This window comes from Zonotrichia albicollis, chromosome 38 (genome assembly GCF_047830755.1).
Source record: "Zonotrichia albicollis isolate bZonAlb1 chromosome 38, bZonAlb1.hap1, whole genome shotgun sequence".
Classification (NCBI taxonomy): domain Eukaryota; kingdom Metazoa; phylum Chordata; class Aves; order Passeriformes; family Passerellidae; genus Zonotrichia; species Zonotrichia albicollis.
The window spans coordinates 1,534,320-1,550,773 of NC_133856.1; the positions used below are offsets into that span (position 1 = coordinate 1,534,320).

The following is a 16,454-nucleotide window of genomic DNA, read 5'->3' on the forward strand; positions in this document are numbered from 1 at the left end:
ACGGGGGTCGGGGCGGGGTGCCGGGAGGCGGGGGGCGCGGGGCGCGGGGCGCGGTGCGGGCCCAGGGCGGCCTGGGGGCGAGGGAACAGAGGAGGGGGCCACCGAGAGCCGGGGGGGGACAGATCCAGGTGAGGGGACACCGGGGGGACACTGGGGACATTGGGGGACAGCAGATATTGGGGGACATTGGGGGGGACAGCAGATATTGGGGGATATTGGAGACATTGGGACAGGGACAGGGACACAGACACCAGGACAGGGAGATGGGGACAGGGACCGTGACACAGTGACCAGGACATGGGGACACAGTGACCAGGACAGGGACATGGGGACCAGGAGGGGAACACAGGGACAGGGAGGGGGACAAGGGACAGGGGACACCAGGACAGGGACATGGATGGGGACACGGGGACAGGGACGGGGACCCGGCCGGGTTTGAGGGGTGGGGGGCAGGGGGTTCCCCCAATCCCCCCAATGTCCCCACTGTCCCCAATGTCCCCAAATGTCCCCAATGTCCCCAATCCCCCCAATGTCCCCAAATCTCCCCAATCCCCCCAATGTCCCCCCAATGTCCCCCAATGTCCCCAGTGTCCCCCAATGTCCCCAAATCCCCCCAGTGTCCCCAAATCCCCCCAATGTCCCAAATCTCCCCAATCCCCCCCAATGTCCCCCAGTGTCCCAAATGTCCCCAATGTCCCCAATGTCTCCCCAATCTCCCCAATCCCCCCACTGTCCCCAGTCCCCCCAATGTCCCCAGTGTCCCCAATGTCCCCACTGTCCCCAATCCCCCCAATGTCCCCAATGCCCCCAATGTCCCCAATCCCCCAATATCCCCAAATCCCCCCAATGTCCCAAATCCCCCCAATCCCTCCAATGTCCCCCAAATCCCCCAGTGTCCCCCCAATGTCCCCAAATGTCCCCCACTGTCCCCAGGGCTCTCGTGGACGCGCTGCGGCACCAGGCGGGGGGGGGAGGGGCGCGGCCCGAGCGCCGCAGCAGCTGCGGGGGGGTCCTGGGGGCGCCCCCTCCCCCCGACTCGGGACCCCCCCGGCCCCCCAAAAACCTCTACGGGCCCGGCAAGTGCGGGGGGGGGGGATTTGGGGGGGATCTGGGGGGTCCTGGGGAGAATTTGGGGGGATTTGGGGGGATCTGGGGGGTCCTGGGGGGAATCTGGGGGGATTTGGGGGTCCCAGGGCGGCTTGGGGGGGATCTGGGGGGGTTTGGGGGGATTTGGGGGGTCCTGGTGGGGTTTGGGGGGTATGGGAGGGTCCCGAATGGATTTGGGAGGGTTTGGGGGGTCCCAGGGGGGATTGGGGAGGATTTGGGGGGTCCCGGTGGGGAATTTGTGGGGACTTGAGGGGCTCCTGGTGGGGTTTGGGGAGGATTTGGGGGGTCCCAGGGAAGGATCTGGGGGGTCCCAGGGGGATTTGGGGAGGATTTGGGGGGTCCCGGGGGGATTTGGGGGGTCCCGGGGGGATTTGGGGAGGATCTGGGGGGTCCCAGGGAGATTTGGGGGGATTTCGTGGGTCTCAGAATGGTTTTGGGGGGATTTGGGGAGGGGGTCTCGAGGGCGACTTTATGCAAATGAGATGCTAATGAGCCCCTCCCTCATTGGCAGAGAGCGGCTACGCCCACCTGGGCTTCGGGACCCCCGAGCACCGCGGGGCCACCCTGGGTGAGGGTCTCGCGGAAATTTGGGGGAAATTTGGGAATTTTTGGCGTTTTTTTGGGAAGATTCGGGGGATTTGGTTCTTTTTTGATTTTTTGAGGATTTTTTGGGGGGGTTTTTTGGGGGGGTTTAGGGTTTTTTTGGGGTTTTTTTTGGGTTTTATTTGGATTTTTTAGGAGGTTTTTTGGGGGGTTTTTTTTGGGCGGTCTTGTGGGGTTTAGGCGCCATTTTGGGGGGATTTTGGGTTTTTTGGGGAGGGGAGATTTGGGGGATTTGCATTTTTAATTTCAGGGAGGAGATTTGGGGGATTTTTTTGGGTTTTATTTTTGGATTTTTTGAGGGGGTTTTGTGGGAGTTTTTTTCGGTTTTTTTTTTTTTTTTTTTTTTTTTTTTTTTTTTTTTTTTAAGGGGGTTTAGTGGCGATTTTTGGGGGATTTTTGGGGTTTTTTTTTGGGGAGGGAAAATTTGGATTTTTTTCCAGGTGAGGTTGAGATATTTTGAGGGGGGGGGCGGATTTTGGGGTCTCTCTGATTTTTCTGGGAGGAATCTTTGGCATTTTTCTCATTTTTTTTACCAGTTAATTTTTATTTTTTGGGGGTTTGGAGGGGTTTTTGGGGTAAATCTTTGGGATTTTTTTTCCCTTTTTTTTTTTTCCCAGTTAATTTTATTTTTTGGAGGGGCTTTGGAGGGGTTTTTTGGGGTAAATCTTTGGGGGTTTTTTCCCTTTTTTTTTTCCCAGTTAATTTTATTTTTTGGGGGGGTTTGGAGGGGTTTTTTTGGGGTAAATCTTTGGGATTTTTCTCCAGTTTTTTTCCCAGTTAATTTTATTTTTTGGGGGGGGTTTTGGAGGGGTTTTTTGGGGTAAATCTTTGGGATTTTTCTCCAGTTTTTTCCCCCCGTTAATTTTATTTTTTGGGGGGGTTTTGGAGGGGTTTTTTGGGGTAAATCTTTGGGATTTTTCTCCAGTTTTTTTCCCCCGTTAATTTTATTTTTTGGGGGGGGTTTGGGGGTTTTTTTTGGGGGTAAATCTTTGGGGTTTTTTTTTCCTTTTTTTTCCCAGTTAATTTTATTTTTTGGGGGGGTTTTGGAGGGGTTTTTGGGGTAAATCTTTGGGATTTTTCTCCATTTTTTTTCCCCGTTAATTTTATTTTTTGGGGGGTTTTGGAGGGTTTTTTTTTGGGGTAAATCTTTGGGATTTTTCTCCAGTTTTTTCCCCCGTTAATTTTATTTTTGGGGGGGTTTCTGGGGGTCTCTCCCAGACTGGCGGGTGCCGCCCCCCGCCCCCCTGAGCTGCTCCCGCTCCTTCCACAACCTCTCGCACCCGCCCCCCCCCCTACGAGAGCCCCCCCCCGGGCCGACGGCGCGCGCTGGGCCTCCCTCCGGCGCCTGGGTGAGACCCCCGACCCAAATTACCCTTAAATCCTGAAAAATCGACCCAAAATGCCCCAAAAATCCCGAAAAAAACCGCCCCAAAATAGCCAAAATTCACCCCAAAATACCCCCAATCCCCCCGCTGGGCCTCCCTTTGGCGCCTGGGTGAGACCCCCGACCCAAATTACCCCTAAATCATGAAAAACTACCCCAAAATCCCCCAAAATCCCCCCCAAACACCCCCAAACCACCCTCAAATCCCCCAAACCATGCCCCAAAATGCCCCCAAGCCACCCCAACCCCCCCCCCAAAAAACGCCAAAACCCCCAAAACCAACCCAAACTACCCCAAAACCGCCCCAAAAATCGCCCTAAAATTCCCAAAACCACCAAAAACCACCACAAAAGCCCCCCATTCCCCCCATTAACCCTTTCCTTCCCTCCCCATTAACCCTTTCCCTCCCAATCATTAACCCTTTCCCTCCCCCATTCCCCCCAATTAACCCTTTCTCTCCCCATTCCCCCCTCATTAACCCTTTCTGTCTCTCCCCCCCCTCATTAACCCTTTCTCTCCCATTCCCCTCCCCCCGCAGCCGACCGTGACCTGGAGGATTTCGGGGGTCCCTGGGGCCCCCCCTGGGCGGCCCCGCCCCTCCCCCACCCCCGCGGGACGCTGCCCCTCCCCCCCCCGCGGGGCCGCCGCGTTCTGTCCCAGGAGTTCCTGGGAGGGGGCGGGGCCTGGGGCGGGGCCGGGGGCGGGACCCTGCCCAGGAACCGCCCCCGGAACCGCCCCCCGCTCTCGCACGCGGCCTCGCAGAGCAGCCTGGGAGGGGGCGGGGCCATGGGAGGGGGAGGGGGCGGGGCGCCGTTCTCACCGCCCCCGCAGGGAGGGGGCGGGGCGGGGCCGCCCCCGCGGCGCGCGGTGTTCGGGGGCGTGGCGGGGGCGGGGCCGCGGCGGCAGAGCACGGCCGAGCTGCAGCTGCTGCCGCAGGGGGGGCCGCCCCCGGGCCCGCCCCCCGCGCCCCCGCCGGGACCCCCGCACCGGCTGCGCACCGGGAGCCGCACCGAGGTCACCGTCTGAGCGGCGGGGGGGGAACGGGCGCAAGAACGGGGAAAATCGGGCAAAAAACGGGGAAAATCGGGCAAAAAACGGGGAAAAACCGGGGAAAATCGGGCAAAAATCGGGGAAAAGATGGGGAAAATCGGGCAAAAATCGGGCAAAAAATGGGGAAAATCGGGCAAAAATCGGGCAAAAAAATGGGGAAAATCGGGCAAAAAAATGGGAAAAATCGGGCAAAAAACGGGGAAAATCGGGCAAAAAACGGGGAAAAAATGGGGAAAATCGGGCAAAAACCGGGGAAAATCGGGCAAAAATCGGGCAAAAAAATGGGGAAAATTGGGCAAAAAATGGGGAAAATCGGGCAAAAAAACGGGGAAAATCGGGCAAAAATCGGGGAAAAAATGGGGAAAATCGGGCAAAAAATGGGGAAAAACCGGGCCAAAATCGGGGGGGAAATGGCAAAGATCGGGGAGGAAAGGGTTAAAAAGCGGAGGGAAATGGCGAAAAACGCAAAAATCGGGGGGGGAATGGACAAAAATGCGAAAATTGGGGGATAAAGGGTTAGAAATGCGGGGAAACGGAGAGGAAGGGGTTAAAATCGGTGGGATGTGTCGAAAATTGGGCAAAAAAATCGGGAAGGAGAAAGGAGAAATTTGGGCAAAAAATTAAGGGGGAAACAGCGAAAATCAGGGAGGAGAGGGTTAAAATGGGTGCAAAATGGTGAAAATCTGGGGAGGGAAATGGCGAAAACGGAGGGGAAAAGGGTTAAAATTGAGTCGAAATGGTGAAATTTGTGGGGAACTGCAAAAATCGGGGGAAATGGGAAATATTTGGGGAAAAATTGTGAAAATCGAGGGGAAAATGGGAATATTGGGGGAGAAAGGGTGAAAATCAGAGGGGAATGGGTTGAAGTTCAAGGGGGGAGGGAAAAGGTAAAAAATGGGGAGGGAAAGGCTGAAAATTTTGGGGGAAAACGGCAAAAAAATGGGGAAAACCCCAGAAATGAGGGAGGAAATCCCCCAAAACGGCCCCAAATTGGGGAAATCCCCAAAAATTGGAGAAATCCCCAAAAATTCGGGGCCTCCTCTCAGAATTTTGAGGATTCCCCCCCCCCCCCAGTTTGGGGGGTCTGGGATCCCTTGGTGATGACGTCATAAGACCGACGATGATGTCACAACCCAAATGATGATGTCAGAGGACAACTGATGACATCATAGCCGCAGTGATGACGTCAGAGGCCCAAACAGAGACGTGATGTGGTGATGGCGTCACTGGCAATGACGTCACAGCACCTTTCTGTGGCCTTGTGGTGATGTCACAACTCCAGACGATGATGTCACTGCCCCCCACCTGTGCAGCCGATGATGTCACACCCCCAAACATGGCAGCTGGTGATGTCACAGCCCCGCCCGTGGTGCTGATGACATCACACACTCAACCATGATGTCACAACCCCACAATGATGTCGCAGCCCGACAAATGATGTCACGACAATGACGTCACAGCCTCCCTGCCCCACCAGAGCAGCCGATGATGTCACAGCTCTGCCCGATGATGTCACTCTGCCCCGATGACGTCAGCACTGTGGATTTTTCCCCCCCGCCTCCTCCCTACCAGGACGTCACCACGAGGGGCGGAGCCACCGACGATGACGTCACCTATCACTGCCAAGGCCCCGCCCTTTATCCACTGATGTCACAGCGGGCTGGGCCCGCCCATGATGTCACACACACGCCCCTCCTCCCTGATGACGTCATGCCCGCACCGAAGCCATAGCGGGGGGAGGGGAGCCCCCGTGACCCCCGTGACCCCTTCCGTGACCCCGTGACCTCCCAGTGACCCCACGTGCCTTAGAGCTCCGCCCACCGCCCCTCCCCCCCTCGGGGCCCGGCCCCTCCCCGGGGTGGGGGAGGGGCGGGGGGGAGGGGAATAAAGTGACGTTTCCAGCCCCCCCCCGCCTCCGATTTGGGGCCAATTCGGGCGATTTTGGGGCTGAGGGGGGTTGGGATTTTTTTGGGGCTCTTGCGGGAGTTCTTGTAGGGGAATTTTGAGCACGCGGAATACTCCGCGGTCTGATTGGCCCCTCCACATGCCAATAAGGCAAACCCCGCGCTCTGATTGGCCACTCCACACGGTCCCCGCCGTCCGGAAATCCCGGTTATTTTTGCCGGTTCCCCCTTTCCCATTGGCCACAGCGCCCGCCAATCACCGCCGTTCAAACCGGCGGCCCCGCTCCTTTCCGCCGACCGTTACGACGCAAACAACGCGCCGAGGTCCCGCCCCCTGATCCCTTCCCTTCACGAATTCGCCAATCAGCTCGCACAGCCCGCCCTTTCCCTAGCTGTTGATTGGCCACTGTCCTACCAGCGCGGTGCTGATTGGTTTTTGCGCCGGTGGGCGGGGCCTGCGCGCGGCCGAGGTGATAAAGGCGGCGGCGCGAGCGGGGGGAGCCCTCAGCGCGGCGGGCGGGCGGCGGCGCCGGAGGAGGGACCGCGCTGCCGGGGGAGGGGACAGGGGGCGACCCCCGGCCTCCCCCCGCCCCAGGGTCACCCCCACACCGCGGGGACCCCCGCACGACCTGCGGGACATCCTCAGGGACCCGCTTCCTGCTCGGAACCAGCCCGGACAGGCCGGGGCCCAGCCCGGCGCCATGGTGAGGGAGGCCCGGGGGGCGGTTTGAGGGGTCCTGGGAGGGTTTGGGGCGTCCCTGGTGGGATTTTTGGGGGTTTTGAGGAGGGTTTGGGGGTGCCGGCGTGGGGTTAGGCCGCTCCGGGCCTGCTCCGGGGGTGTTCGGGCCGTTCCAGGCCTGGGCCGGGCCAGGAGGGTTCTGAGGGGATTTTGGGAGTCCTGAGGGAGTTTGGGCGATCCTGAGGAAATCTGGGGATCCTGAGGGAGTTTGGGGGGTTCTGAAGGGATTTCGGCGGAATTTTGGGAGCTCTGAGGGGATCTGGCGGCTCCTGAGGGGATTTGGGGGTCGTGAGGGAGTTTGGGGGGTCCAGAGGGGATTTGGGCGGAATTTGGTGAGCTCGGAGTGAATCTGAGGGGATTTGGGGAGTTCTGAGTGGATTTGGGGGATCCTGTTTGGATTTGGGAGGTCCTGAGGGGATTTGGGGAATCCTGAGGGGATTTGGGCGGAATTTTGGGAGCTCTGAGGGGGTTTGAGGGGTCCTTAGGGAATTTGGGAGTTTTGAGGGGATCTGGGGAATTCTGAAGAGATTTGGGGGGGTCTTAAGATGATTTTGGGGGTTCCTGAGGAGATTTGGGGCATTCTGAGGGGATTTGGGTGGAATTTCGGGAGTTTTTAGGGGATTTGGGGCATTCTGAGGGGTTTTGGGTGGAGTTTGTGGAGTTTTGCAGGAATTTGGCTCGTCCTGAGGGGATTTGGGGTTCGTGTGGGGAATTGCAGAGGATTCAGGAGGGTCCTGAGGGAATTTGGTGGTTTTGGTGTCGTTTTTGGGTGAATTCTGGGGAAATTCGGGGAGTTTTGGGGGGATTTGGGGCACTTTGAGTTCAGGGAGCTGCAGAGGGATTTTGGGGCAGTTTAGGGTGAATTTGGGCCTTTTTGACGCCTTTTCACCCCCAATTTTTTTCATTTTTGCCCCCCTCAGGAGCCCCGAGGTGGTGCCTGGCAGGTGAGTGAGGGAAAGGGGGGGAAAATTCCCCAAATTTGGGGGTCCAGGGTGCTTTTTCCCCAAAAATTACCGCAGGAGGATCTTCCTGAGCCCGTTTTGGGGTTTTTTTTTAGTGAATTTTTAACATTTTGGGGCAGTTTTAAATCTCTTTTTTTTGGGGGGGGGGGTTCCAATTTTATTCCTGCTTTGGTTTTATGGGGAGGGGGCAAAATTTAGGGGATCCCAATGTGGGTAAATCCCAGATTTTGGGGATTTCTTTTGGGTCATTTTCTCCTAATTTTGTCACTTTTTCATTCCTGCTTTGATTTTATCAGGATGGGACAATTTAGGGGATCCCAATGTGGGTAAACCCCAGATTTTGGGGCTCTTTTTTCCTTTTTAACCATTTTCCAGGTGTTTTCATCCCTTCAGGGATGGGTCCAGCCTCTCATTTTTGGGCCATTTTCATCCAATTCTGTTACTTTTCACTCCGTACTTGCCCTAAATAGGGAGGGGGTGACTTTGGATTTATTTGGAGGTACCCCAGACCCATTTTGGGTGCCCCTGACCCCATTTTGGGTACCCCAGACCCACATTTTGGCACCCCAGACCCATTTTGGATACCCCAGACCCATTTTGGGTACCCCTGACCCCATTTTGGGTACCCCAGAGCCATTTGGGGTACCCCAGACCCATTTTGGGTACCCCTGACCCCATTTGGGGTACCCCAGATCCCCATTCTGGCCCCCCCAGACCCATTTTGGGTACCCCTGACCCCATTTTGGGTACCTTTGACCCCATTTTGGGTACCCCAGACCCATTTTGGGTACCCTGACCCCATTTTGGGTACCCCAGACCCCATTTTGGCTCCCCTGACCCATTTTGGGTACCCCTGACCCCATTTTGGGTACCCCTGACCCCAGTTTCTGCCCCCCAGACCCCGTTTCTGCCCCTCTGAACCTCAGTTTCTGCCCCCCCAGACCCCGTTTCTGCCCCCCAGACCCCGTTTCTGCCCCCCAGACCCCGTTTTTTGCCCCCCAGACCCCGTTTCTGCCCCTCTGAACCCCAGTTTCTGCCCCCCAGACCCCGTTTCTGCCCCTCTGAACCCCAATTTCTGCCCCCCAGACCCCGTTTCTGCCCCCCAGACCCCGTTTCTGCCCCCCTGAACCCCCGTTTCTGCCCCCAGACCCCCAACGCCGAGAACCTGCCCCCCCAGACGCTGCGCCTGCTCTGCAGGGAGGTTTCCCTGCTCAGCGCCGACCCCCCCGACGGCATCAAGGTGTTCCCCAACGACGAGGACGTCACCGACCTGCAGGTGGCCATCGAGGGGCCAGGTACGGCACCCCAAAATAGCCCCCAAAATATCCCAAATGTACCCCAAAATATCCCTCTGTAATCTGGGGATGCACCTGAATGTCACCGACCTGCAGGTGGCCATCGAGGGGCCAGGTACGGCACCCCAAAATAGCCCAAATGTACCCCAAAATATCCCAAATGTACCCCAAAATATCCCTCTGAAACCTGGGGTACCCCTGAATGTCACCGACCTGCAGGTGGCCATCGAGGGGCCAGGTACGGGGGACCTGAATATCCCAAAGGTACCCCAAAATGGCCCAAATGTACCCCAAAATATCCCAAATGTACCCCAAAATATCCCTCTGAACCCCAAAAATCCATCACTGAAACCTGGGGTACCCCAGGGGACGTCACCAACCTGCAGGTGGCCATCGAGGGGCCAGGTATGGGGGACCTGAATATCCCAAATGTACCCCAAAATGTCCCAAATGTACCCCAAAATATCCCAAATGTACCCCAAAATATCTCTCTGAAACCTGGGGATGCACCTGAATGTCACCGACCTGCAGGTGGCCATCGAGGGGCCAGGTAAGGCACCCCAAAATAGCCCCCAAAATATCCCAAATGTACCCCAAAATATCCCAAATGTACCCCAGAATATCCCAAATGTACCCCAAAATATCCCAAATGTACCCCAAAACTCCATCACTCAAACCTGGGGTGCACCTGAAAACCTGGGATCCACCAAAAGCCCAAAAAGCTGAAACCCCAAAATCCTTCCCCGGACCCCAAAATCGCCCCCCTGGACCCCAAAACCTGGCAGGGCCCTCAGCACTGGGAGGGTTTGGGGTTTTTAGGGCGTTTTTTGGGGCTGTTTTTGGGTTTTTCATGGTTTTTTGGGGGGTCCTTAACCCCCCATTTTTGTGTTTCCAGAGGGCACCCCAAACTGAAGGATTTTTGGGGTGGATTTTGGGGTTTTTATGGGTTTCTTGCATCCCTAATATCCCAATTTTTGGGGTTCTGTACGATGGGAGGGGGTTTAGGATTGGTTTTTTGGGGTTTTTTGAGTATTTTGGGGTCTCTAACCCCTCATTGTTGTGTTTCCATGTGGGGGTTTTGGGGTGGATTTTTGGGGTTTTTATGGGTTTTTTGCTTCTCCAACTCTCTGATTTTTGGGGTTCTGTACATAGAGGTTTTTAGGATGGGTTTTTAGGGTGTTTTTAGGATATTTTGGGGTCCCTAACCCCCAATTTTTGGGGTTCCAGAGGGCAGTCCCTATGCCGGGGGCCTGTGGGGGTTTTGGGGTGAATTTTTGGGGTTTTAGGGTCTCTAACTCCCAATTTTTGGGGTTCCAGAGGGCACCCCGAATTCAGGGGGTTTGTAGGGGTATTTGGGGTGGATTTTTTTTGGGTTTTTATGTTTTTTTGGGGTCCCTAACTCGCTGATTTTGGGGTTCCAGAGGGCACCCCATAAATGGGGATTTTTGGGGATGGATTTTTTGGGTTTTTACGGTTTTTTTGGGGTCTCTGACTCCCAAATTTGGGTTCCCTGTTCTCAGAGGGTTTTGGGGTGGGTTTTTGGTTTTTTGGGTCCCTAACCCCCCCAGTTTTTGGGGTTTTGTACATGGGGGGTTTGAGGATGGGTTTTTGGGGATTTTTAGGGTATTTTAAGGTCTCTAACCTCCAATTTTTGGGTTCCCTGTACATGGAGGGTTTTTGGGGCGGATTTTTTTTTATTTTTAGGGTATTTTGGGGTCTCTAAATCCCATTTTTTGTCACTCCAGAGGGCACCCCGTACGCCGGGGGGGCTGTGGGGGTTTTGGGGATGGGTTTTTTTGGTTTTTTGGGATATTTTAGGGTTTGTAAATCCCAATTTTTTCATTCCAGAGGGCACCCCGTACGCCGGGGGGCTGTGGGGGTTTTGGGGATGGATTTTTGGGGTTTTTTGTGTCTCTAAGCCCGCGATTTTTGGGGTTCTGTACATAGGGTTTTTTGGGTTGATTTTTTGGGGGTTTTTAGGATATTTTGGGGTCTTTAACCCCAATTTTTTGTTTTCCAGAGGGCACCCCGTACGCGGGGGGGCTGTGGGGGTTTTTGGGGCAGATTTTTTGGGGTTTTTGTGTCTCTAAGCCCGCGATTTTTGGGGTTCTGTACACGGGGAGTTTTGGGGCACATTTTTGGGTTTTTTAGGATATTTTGACGTCTCTAAATGCCAATTTTTGCTCTGCAGAGGGCACCCTGTACGCCGGGGGGCTGTGGGGGTTTTTGGGGTGGATTTTTGGGTTTTTTGGGGGTTTTTAGGTTTTCTAAATCCCAATTTTTGTCGTTCCAGAGGGCACCCCGTATGCGGGGGGGCTGTGGGGGTTTTTGGGGTGGATTTTTGGGGTTTTTGTGTCTCTAAGCCCCCGATTTTGGGGTTCTGTACGTGGGGCTTTTTTTGGGTGGATTTTTGGGTTTTTTAGGATATTTTGACGTCTCTTAATCCCAATTTTCTGCTCTGCAGAGGGCAACCCCATACACCGGGGGCCTGTGGGGGTTTTTGGGGCAGATTTTTGGGTTTTTTAGGATATTTTGGTGTCTCTAAATCCCAATTTTTGTTTTCCAGAGGGCACCCCGTACCCGGGGGGGCTGTGGGGGTTTTTGGGGTGGATTTTTGGGGTTTTTGTGTCTCTAAGCCCCTGATTTTTGGGGTTCTGTACATGGGGCTTTTTTGGGGTGGATTTTTGGGTTTTTTGGGATATTTTAGGGTTTGTAAATCCCAATTTTTTGTTTTCCAGAGGGCACCCCGTACGCGGGGGGGCTGTGGGGTTTTTTGGGGCAGATTTTCAGGTTTTTTGGGATATTTTGGTGTTTGTAAATCCCAATTTTTGCCATTCCAGAGGGCACCCCGTACGCCGGGGGCTGTGGGGGTTTTTGGGGTGGATTTTTTTTGTTTTTTAGGATATTTTGGTGTCTCTAAATCCCAATTTTTTGTTTTCCAGAGGGCACCCCGTACGCCGGGGGGCTGTGGGGGTTTTGGGGTGGATTTTTGGGGGTTTTTTGGGATATTTTAGGGTTTCTAAATCCCAATTTTTGTCATTGCAGAGGGCACCCCGTATGCCGGGGGGCTGTGGGAGTTTTGGGGTGGATTTTTGTGATTTTCAGGTGTTTTTGGGGTCTGTGACTCCCAATTTTGGGTTCCCTGTTTGCAGAGGGTTTTGGGGTGGATTTTTGGGGTTTTTTAGGATATTTTGGGGTCTTTAACCCCAATTTTTTGCTCTCCAGAGGGCACCCCGTACGCGGGGGGGCTGTGGGGGTTTTGGGGTGGATTTTTGGGGTTTTTTGTGTCTCTAAGCCCCCGATTTTTGGGGTTCTGTACATGGGGAGTTTTGGGGTGGATTTTTGGGGGTTTTTAGGATATTTTGGTGTCTCTAAATCCCAATTTTTGCCATTCCAGAGGGCACCCCGTACGCGGGGGGCCTGTGGGGTTTTGGGGTGGATTTTTGGGTTTTTTGGGATATTTTGGTGTCTCTAAATCCCAATTTTTGCCATTGCAGAGGGCACCCCGTACGCCGGGGGGCTGTGGGGGTTTTTGGGATGGATTTTTTGGTTTTTTGTGTTTCTAAGCCCCCGATTTTTGGGGTTCTGTACATGGGAGTTTTGGGGTGGATTTTCGGGTTTTTTGGGATATTTTAGGGTTTGTAAATCCCAATTTTTTGTTTTCCAGAGGGCACCCCGTACGCGGGGGGGCTGTGGGGTTTTGGGGTGGATTTTTGGGGTTTTTTGTGTCTCTAAGCCCCCGATTTTTGGGGTTCTGTACATGGGGAGTTTTGGGGTGGATTTTCGGGTTTTTGGGATATTTTGGGGTTTGTAAATCCCAATTTTTGCCATTGCAGAGGGCACCCCGTACGCCGGGGGCCTGTGGGGGTTTTTGGGGTGGATTTTTGGGTTTTTTGTGTTTCTAAGCCCCCGATTTTTGGGGTTCTGTAGATGGGGAGTTTTGGGGTGGATTTTTGCGTTTTTTGGGATATTTTGGGGTTTGTAAATCCCATTTTTTGTCATTCCAGAGGGCACCCCGTATGCGGGGGGGCTGTTCCGCATGAAGCTCGTGCTGGGCAAGGATTTCCCGGCCGCCCCCCCCAAGGGATTTTTCCTGACCAAAATCTTCCACCCCAACGTGGGGCCCAGCGGGGAGATCTGCGTGAACGTGCTGAAACGGGACTGGAGGGCCGAGCTGGGGCTGAGACACGTGCTGCTGGTGCGAAATTGGGGTGAAATATGGGAAATTTGGGTAAAATTGGGGTTAAAATTGTGTATATTGGGGTTAAATTGGGTTAAATGGGGTAAATCTGCATGAACGTGCTGAAACGGGACTGGAGGGCCGAGCTGGGGCTGAGACACGTGCTGCTGGTGCGAAATTGGGGTGAAATATGGGAAATTTGGGTAAATTTGGGTTAAATTGGGGTAAAATTGGGTATATTGGGGTTAAAATGGGATTAAATTGGGGTTAAATTGGGATAAATTAAGGAAAAGTGGGGATGGTGGGACTGGGAGCCACTGGGAGGGGAATTTGGGGTTTGGGGTGAATTTTGGGGTGTTTGGGTGAATTTTGGGTGGTTTGGGTGAATTTTGGGGGGTTTGGGTCCCATTTGGGGTTTTTGGGGTGAATTTTGGGCGGTTTGGGGGCTTTGGGGTGAATTTTGGGTGGTTTGGGGCACATTTGGGGGTTTTTCAGCAGATTTTGGGCTGTTTTAGGGCAAAACCCACCAGAAACCAGCAGAATTTGGGGCTTATTTTAAAGCCAGGCTTCACCCAGCACCCCAAATTTTTTTGGGGGGATTTTAAATAGTTTAGGGGCATAAATTAGGGTGGAAAAATTTCAATTTTGGGGCAAAACTCACCGGAAAACAGCAGGATTTGGGTCTTTTTTTGGTGTGGGGTTCACCTGGACACCCCTAAATTTTTGGGGTGGTTCTAAATAATTCAGGGCCTTAAATCAGGGTGGAAAAAAATCTAAAATTTGGGTCAAAAAAGCCGATTTTTTGGGGAAAAGAGCAGGAATTGGGGCAGTTTTTTAGGGTGGGGGTCCTGACGCCCCCTCCCCATATTTCAGGGTCAGTTCTGAGGAGATTCTGATAACTTTAAGGGGCTTAAATCATGGTGGGAAAAATCTCAAATTTGGGTCGTTTTGGTCCAAAAAATGCGAATTTTTTGGAGGACCATCAGGAATTGGGTCCCTTTTTTGGGCGGAGGTCCTGACGCCCCCTCCCCAATTTCCCTCTCCCCCAGACCATCAAATGCTTGCTGATCCAGCCCAACCCATCCATTGTGGTGGAAAAGCCTCAAATTTGGGTCAAAAAAGCCGAATTTTTTGGGGAACCATCAGGAATTGGGGGAGTTTTTTGGGGTGGGGGTCCTGATGCCCCCTCCCCATATTTCAGGGCCAGTTCTGAGGGGATTGTAATAACTTTAAGGGGCTTAAATCATGGTGGGAAAAATTCTCTATTTTGGGTCATTTTGGTCCAAAAAAAGCCAAATTTTTGGGGAAAAGAGCAGGATTTGGGTCAGTTTTTTTGGGGTGGGGGTCCTGACGCCCCCTCCCCAATTTCTCCCACCCCAGACCATCAAATGCTGCTGATCCAGCCCAACCCATCCATTCTGGTGGGAAAAACCTCAAGTTTGGGTCAAAAAAACCCAAATTTTTGGGGAAAATAGCAGGAATTGGGGCAGTATTTTTGGGCGGGGGTCCTGACGCCCCCTCCCCAATTTCCCCCCCCCCCCCCAGACCATCAAATGCCTGCTGATCCAGCCCAACCCCGAGTCGGCGCTGAATGAGGAGGCGGCGCGGCTGCTGCTCGAGGACTTTGAGCGCTTCGCCGCCCCGCGCGCGCCTGCTGACCGACATCCATGCACGGGGCCCCCCGCCCGCAGCCCCCTCCCCACCGCGCGGGGACCCCCCGGCCCCGGGGCCTCGGGCGCCGCCCCCGCGCCCCCCCGACGGCCCCGTGCCCAAGAAGCACGCGGGGGACAGGAAGGCGCCCCCCAAGAAAAAAAACGGGGGACAAGAAACGCGCCCTGCGCCGGCTCTGAGCGCCGCGAGACCCCAGACCCAATTGGGGACGGGGGGTGAGAGAGCCCAGGCTGAATGCGGGGGGGCCCAGACTCGATTTGGGGAGGGGGAAACGCCCCAGACTCAATTTTGGGGGTCCCAGACTCAATTTTGGGGGCCCAGACTCAATTTTGGGGGTCCCAGACTCAACTTGGGGGTCCCAGACTCAATTTGGGGAGAGGGAAACACCCCAGACTCAATTTTGGGGGTCCCAGACTCAATTTTTGGGGGTCCCAGACTCAATTTGGGGGGTCCCAGACTCAATTTGGGGAGGGGGGAAACACCCCAGACTCAATTTGGGGGTCCCAGACTCAATTTGGGGGTCCCAGACTCAATTTGAAGAGGGGGAAACGCCCCAGACTCAATTCTGGGGAGGCTGAGACCTCAAAGATTCAGTTTTGGGGGATGGAGACCCCAGACTCAATTTGGGGGGGTATCTGAGACCCCAGAGTCGATTTAGGGGGTCCCAGACTCAATTTGGGGAGGGGGAAAGACCCCCAGAGTTAATTTTGGGGCTCTGAGACTTCCCAGGCTTTAGTTGAGGGCGGAGACCCCAGACTCAATTTTGGGGCTCCCAGATTTAATTTGGGGGTGGGGGAAAGAGACCCCAAGCCCAATTTTGGATGGGGGTAGGAGACCCCAGACTCAATTTAGGGGTGGGTTCCAGAGACCCAACCCCCCTGCCCAGACTCATTTTGGGGGTCCCCAACCTCCCCCAGACTCATTTTGGGAACCCCAACCCCCCCAGACCCATTTTGGGGGGTCCCCGTTGCCCCCAGACCCATTTTGGGGATTCACAGAGCCCCCCCCGTTGCCCCCAGACCCATTTTGGGGGTCCCAATCCACCCCCAGACCCATTTTGGGAGCCTCAAAACCCCTTTGACACCCCCAGCCCCATTTTGGGGTTCCCCAGAGCCCCCAGACCCATTTTGGGGGGGGGGGGGAGGGGATTTTTGGGGGCGGGAGGGTGGGGCCGCCCCTCCCCCACTTTAAGTTATTTTAAGTTATGTGGGAAAAGCCCCAAAAAGGTGAAAAACGCCCCCAAAAAAATCCCCAAAAATTCCCCCAAAAAAATCCCAAAAAATTCCCATTAAAGGCTTGGTTTTGTAACAGAGCTGGTGTGAGTGATGGGGGCACCTGGGCACACCTGGGCACACACCTGGGGACACCTGGACACACCTGGGCATGGACAGATCACACCTGGGCACAGCCAGGCCTCACCTGGGCACACCTGGGGACACACCTGGACATACCTGAGGGCACCTGGGCACACCTGGGGATGGACAGATCACACCTGGACACACCTGGGGACACCTGGGGGCACACCTGGATATACCTGAGGGCACCTGGGCACACCTGGG

The 16,454-nt window shown here is 54.8% G+C and overlaps 1 protein-coding gene and 1 long non-coding RNA gene across 2 annotated transcripts; both read left to right on the forward strand.

Annotated features, from left to right (window-relative positions):
- Positions 1–57: 57 nt before the first annotated feature.
- LOC141726702 (uncharacterized) lies at positions 58–1,047 on the forward strand. Its single transcript, XR_012577744.1, has 2 exons — positions 58–128; positions 934–1,047. It is a non-coding gene; the product is annotated as an uncharacterized LOC141726702 (long non-coding RNA).
- A 474-nt stretch (positions 1,048–1,521) lies between these two features.
- UBE2S (ubiquitin conjugating enzyme E2 S) lies at positions 1,522–16,207 on the forward strand. The gene is given in 9 exon segments (XM_074531683.1): positions 1,522–1,675; positions 2,929–3,059; positions 3,633–6,752; positions 7,708–7,731; positions 8,897–9,044; positions 13,052–13,242; positions 14,770–14,865; positions 14,867–15,015; positions 15,017–16,207. Coding segments are annotated over 7 exon segments (669 nt in total). The 5' UTR covers positions 1,522–1,675; positions 2,929–3,059; positions 3,633–6,749; the 3' UTR covers positions 15,075–16,207.
- Positions 16,208–16,454: the final 247 nt, after the last annotated feature.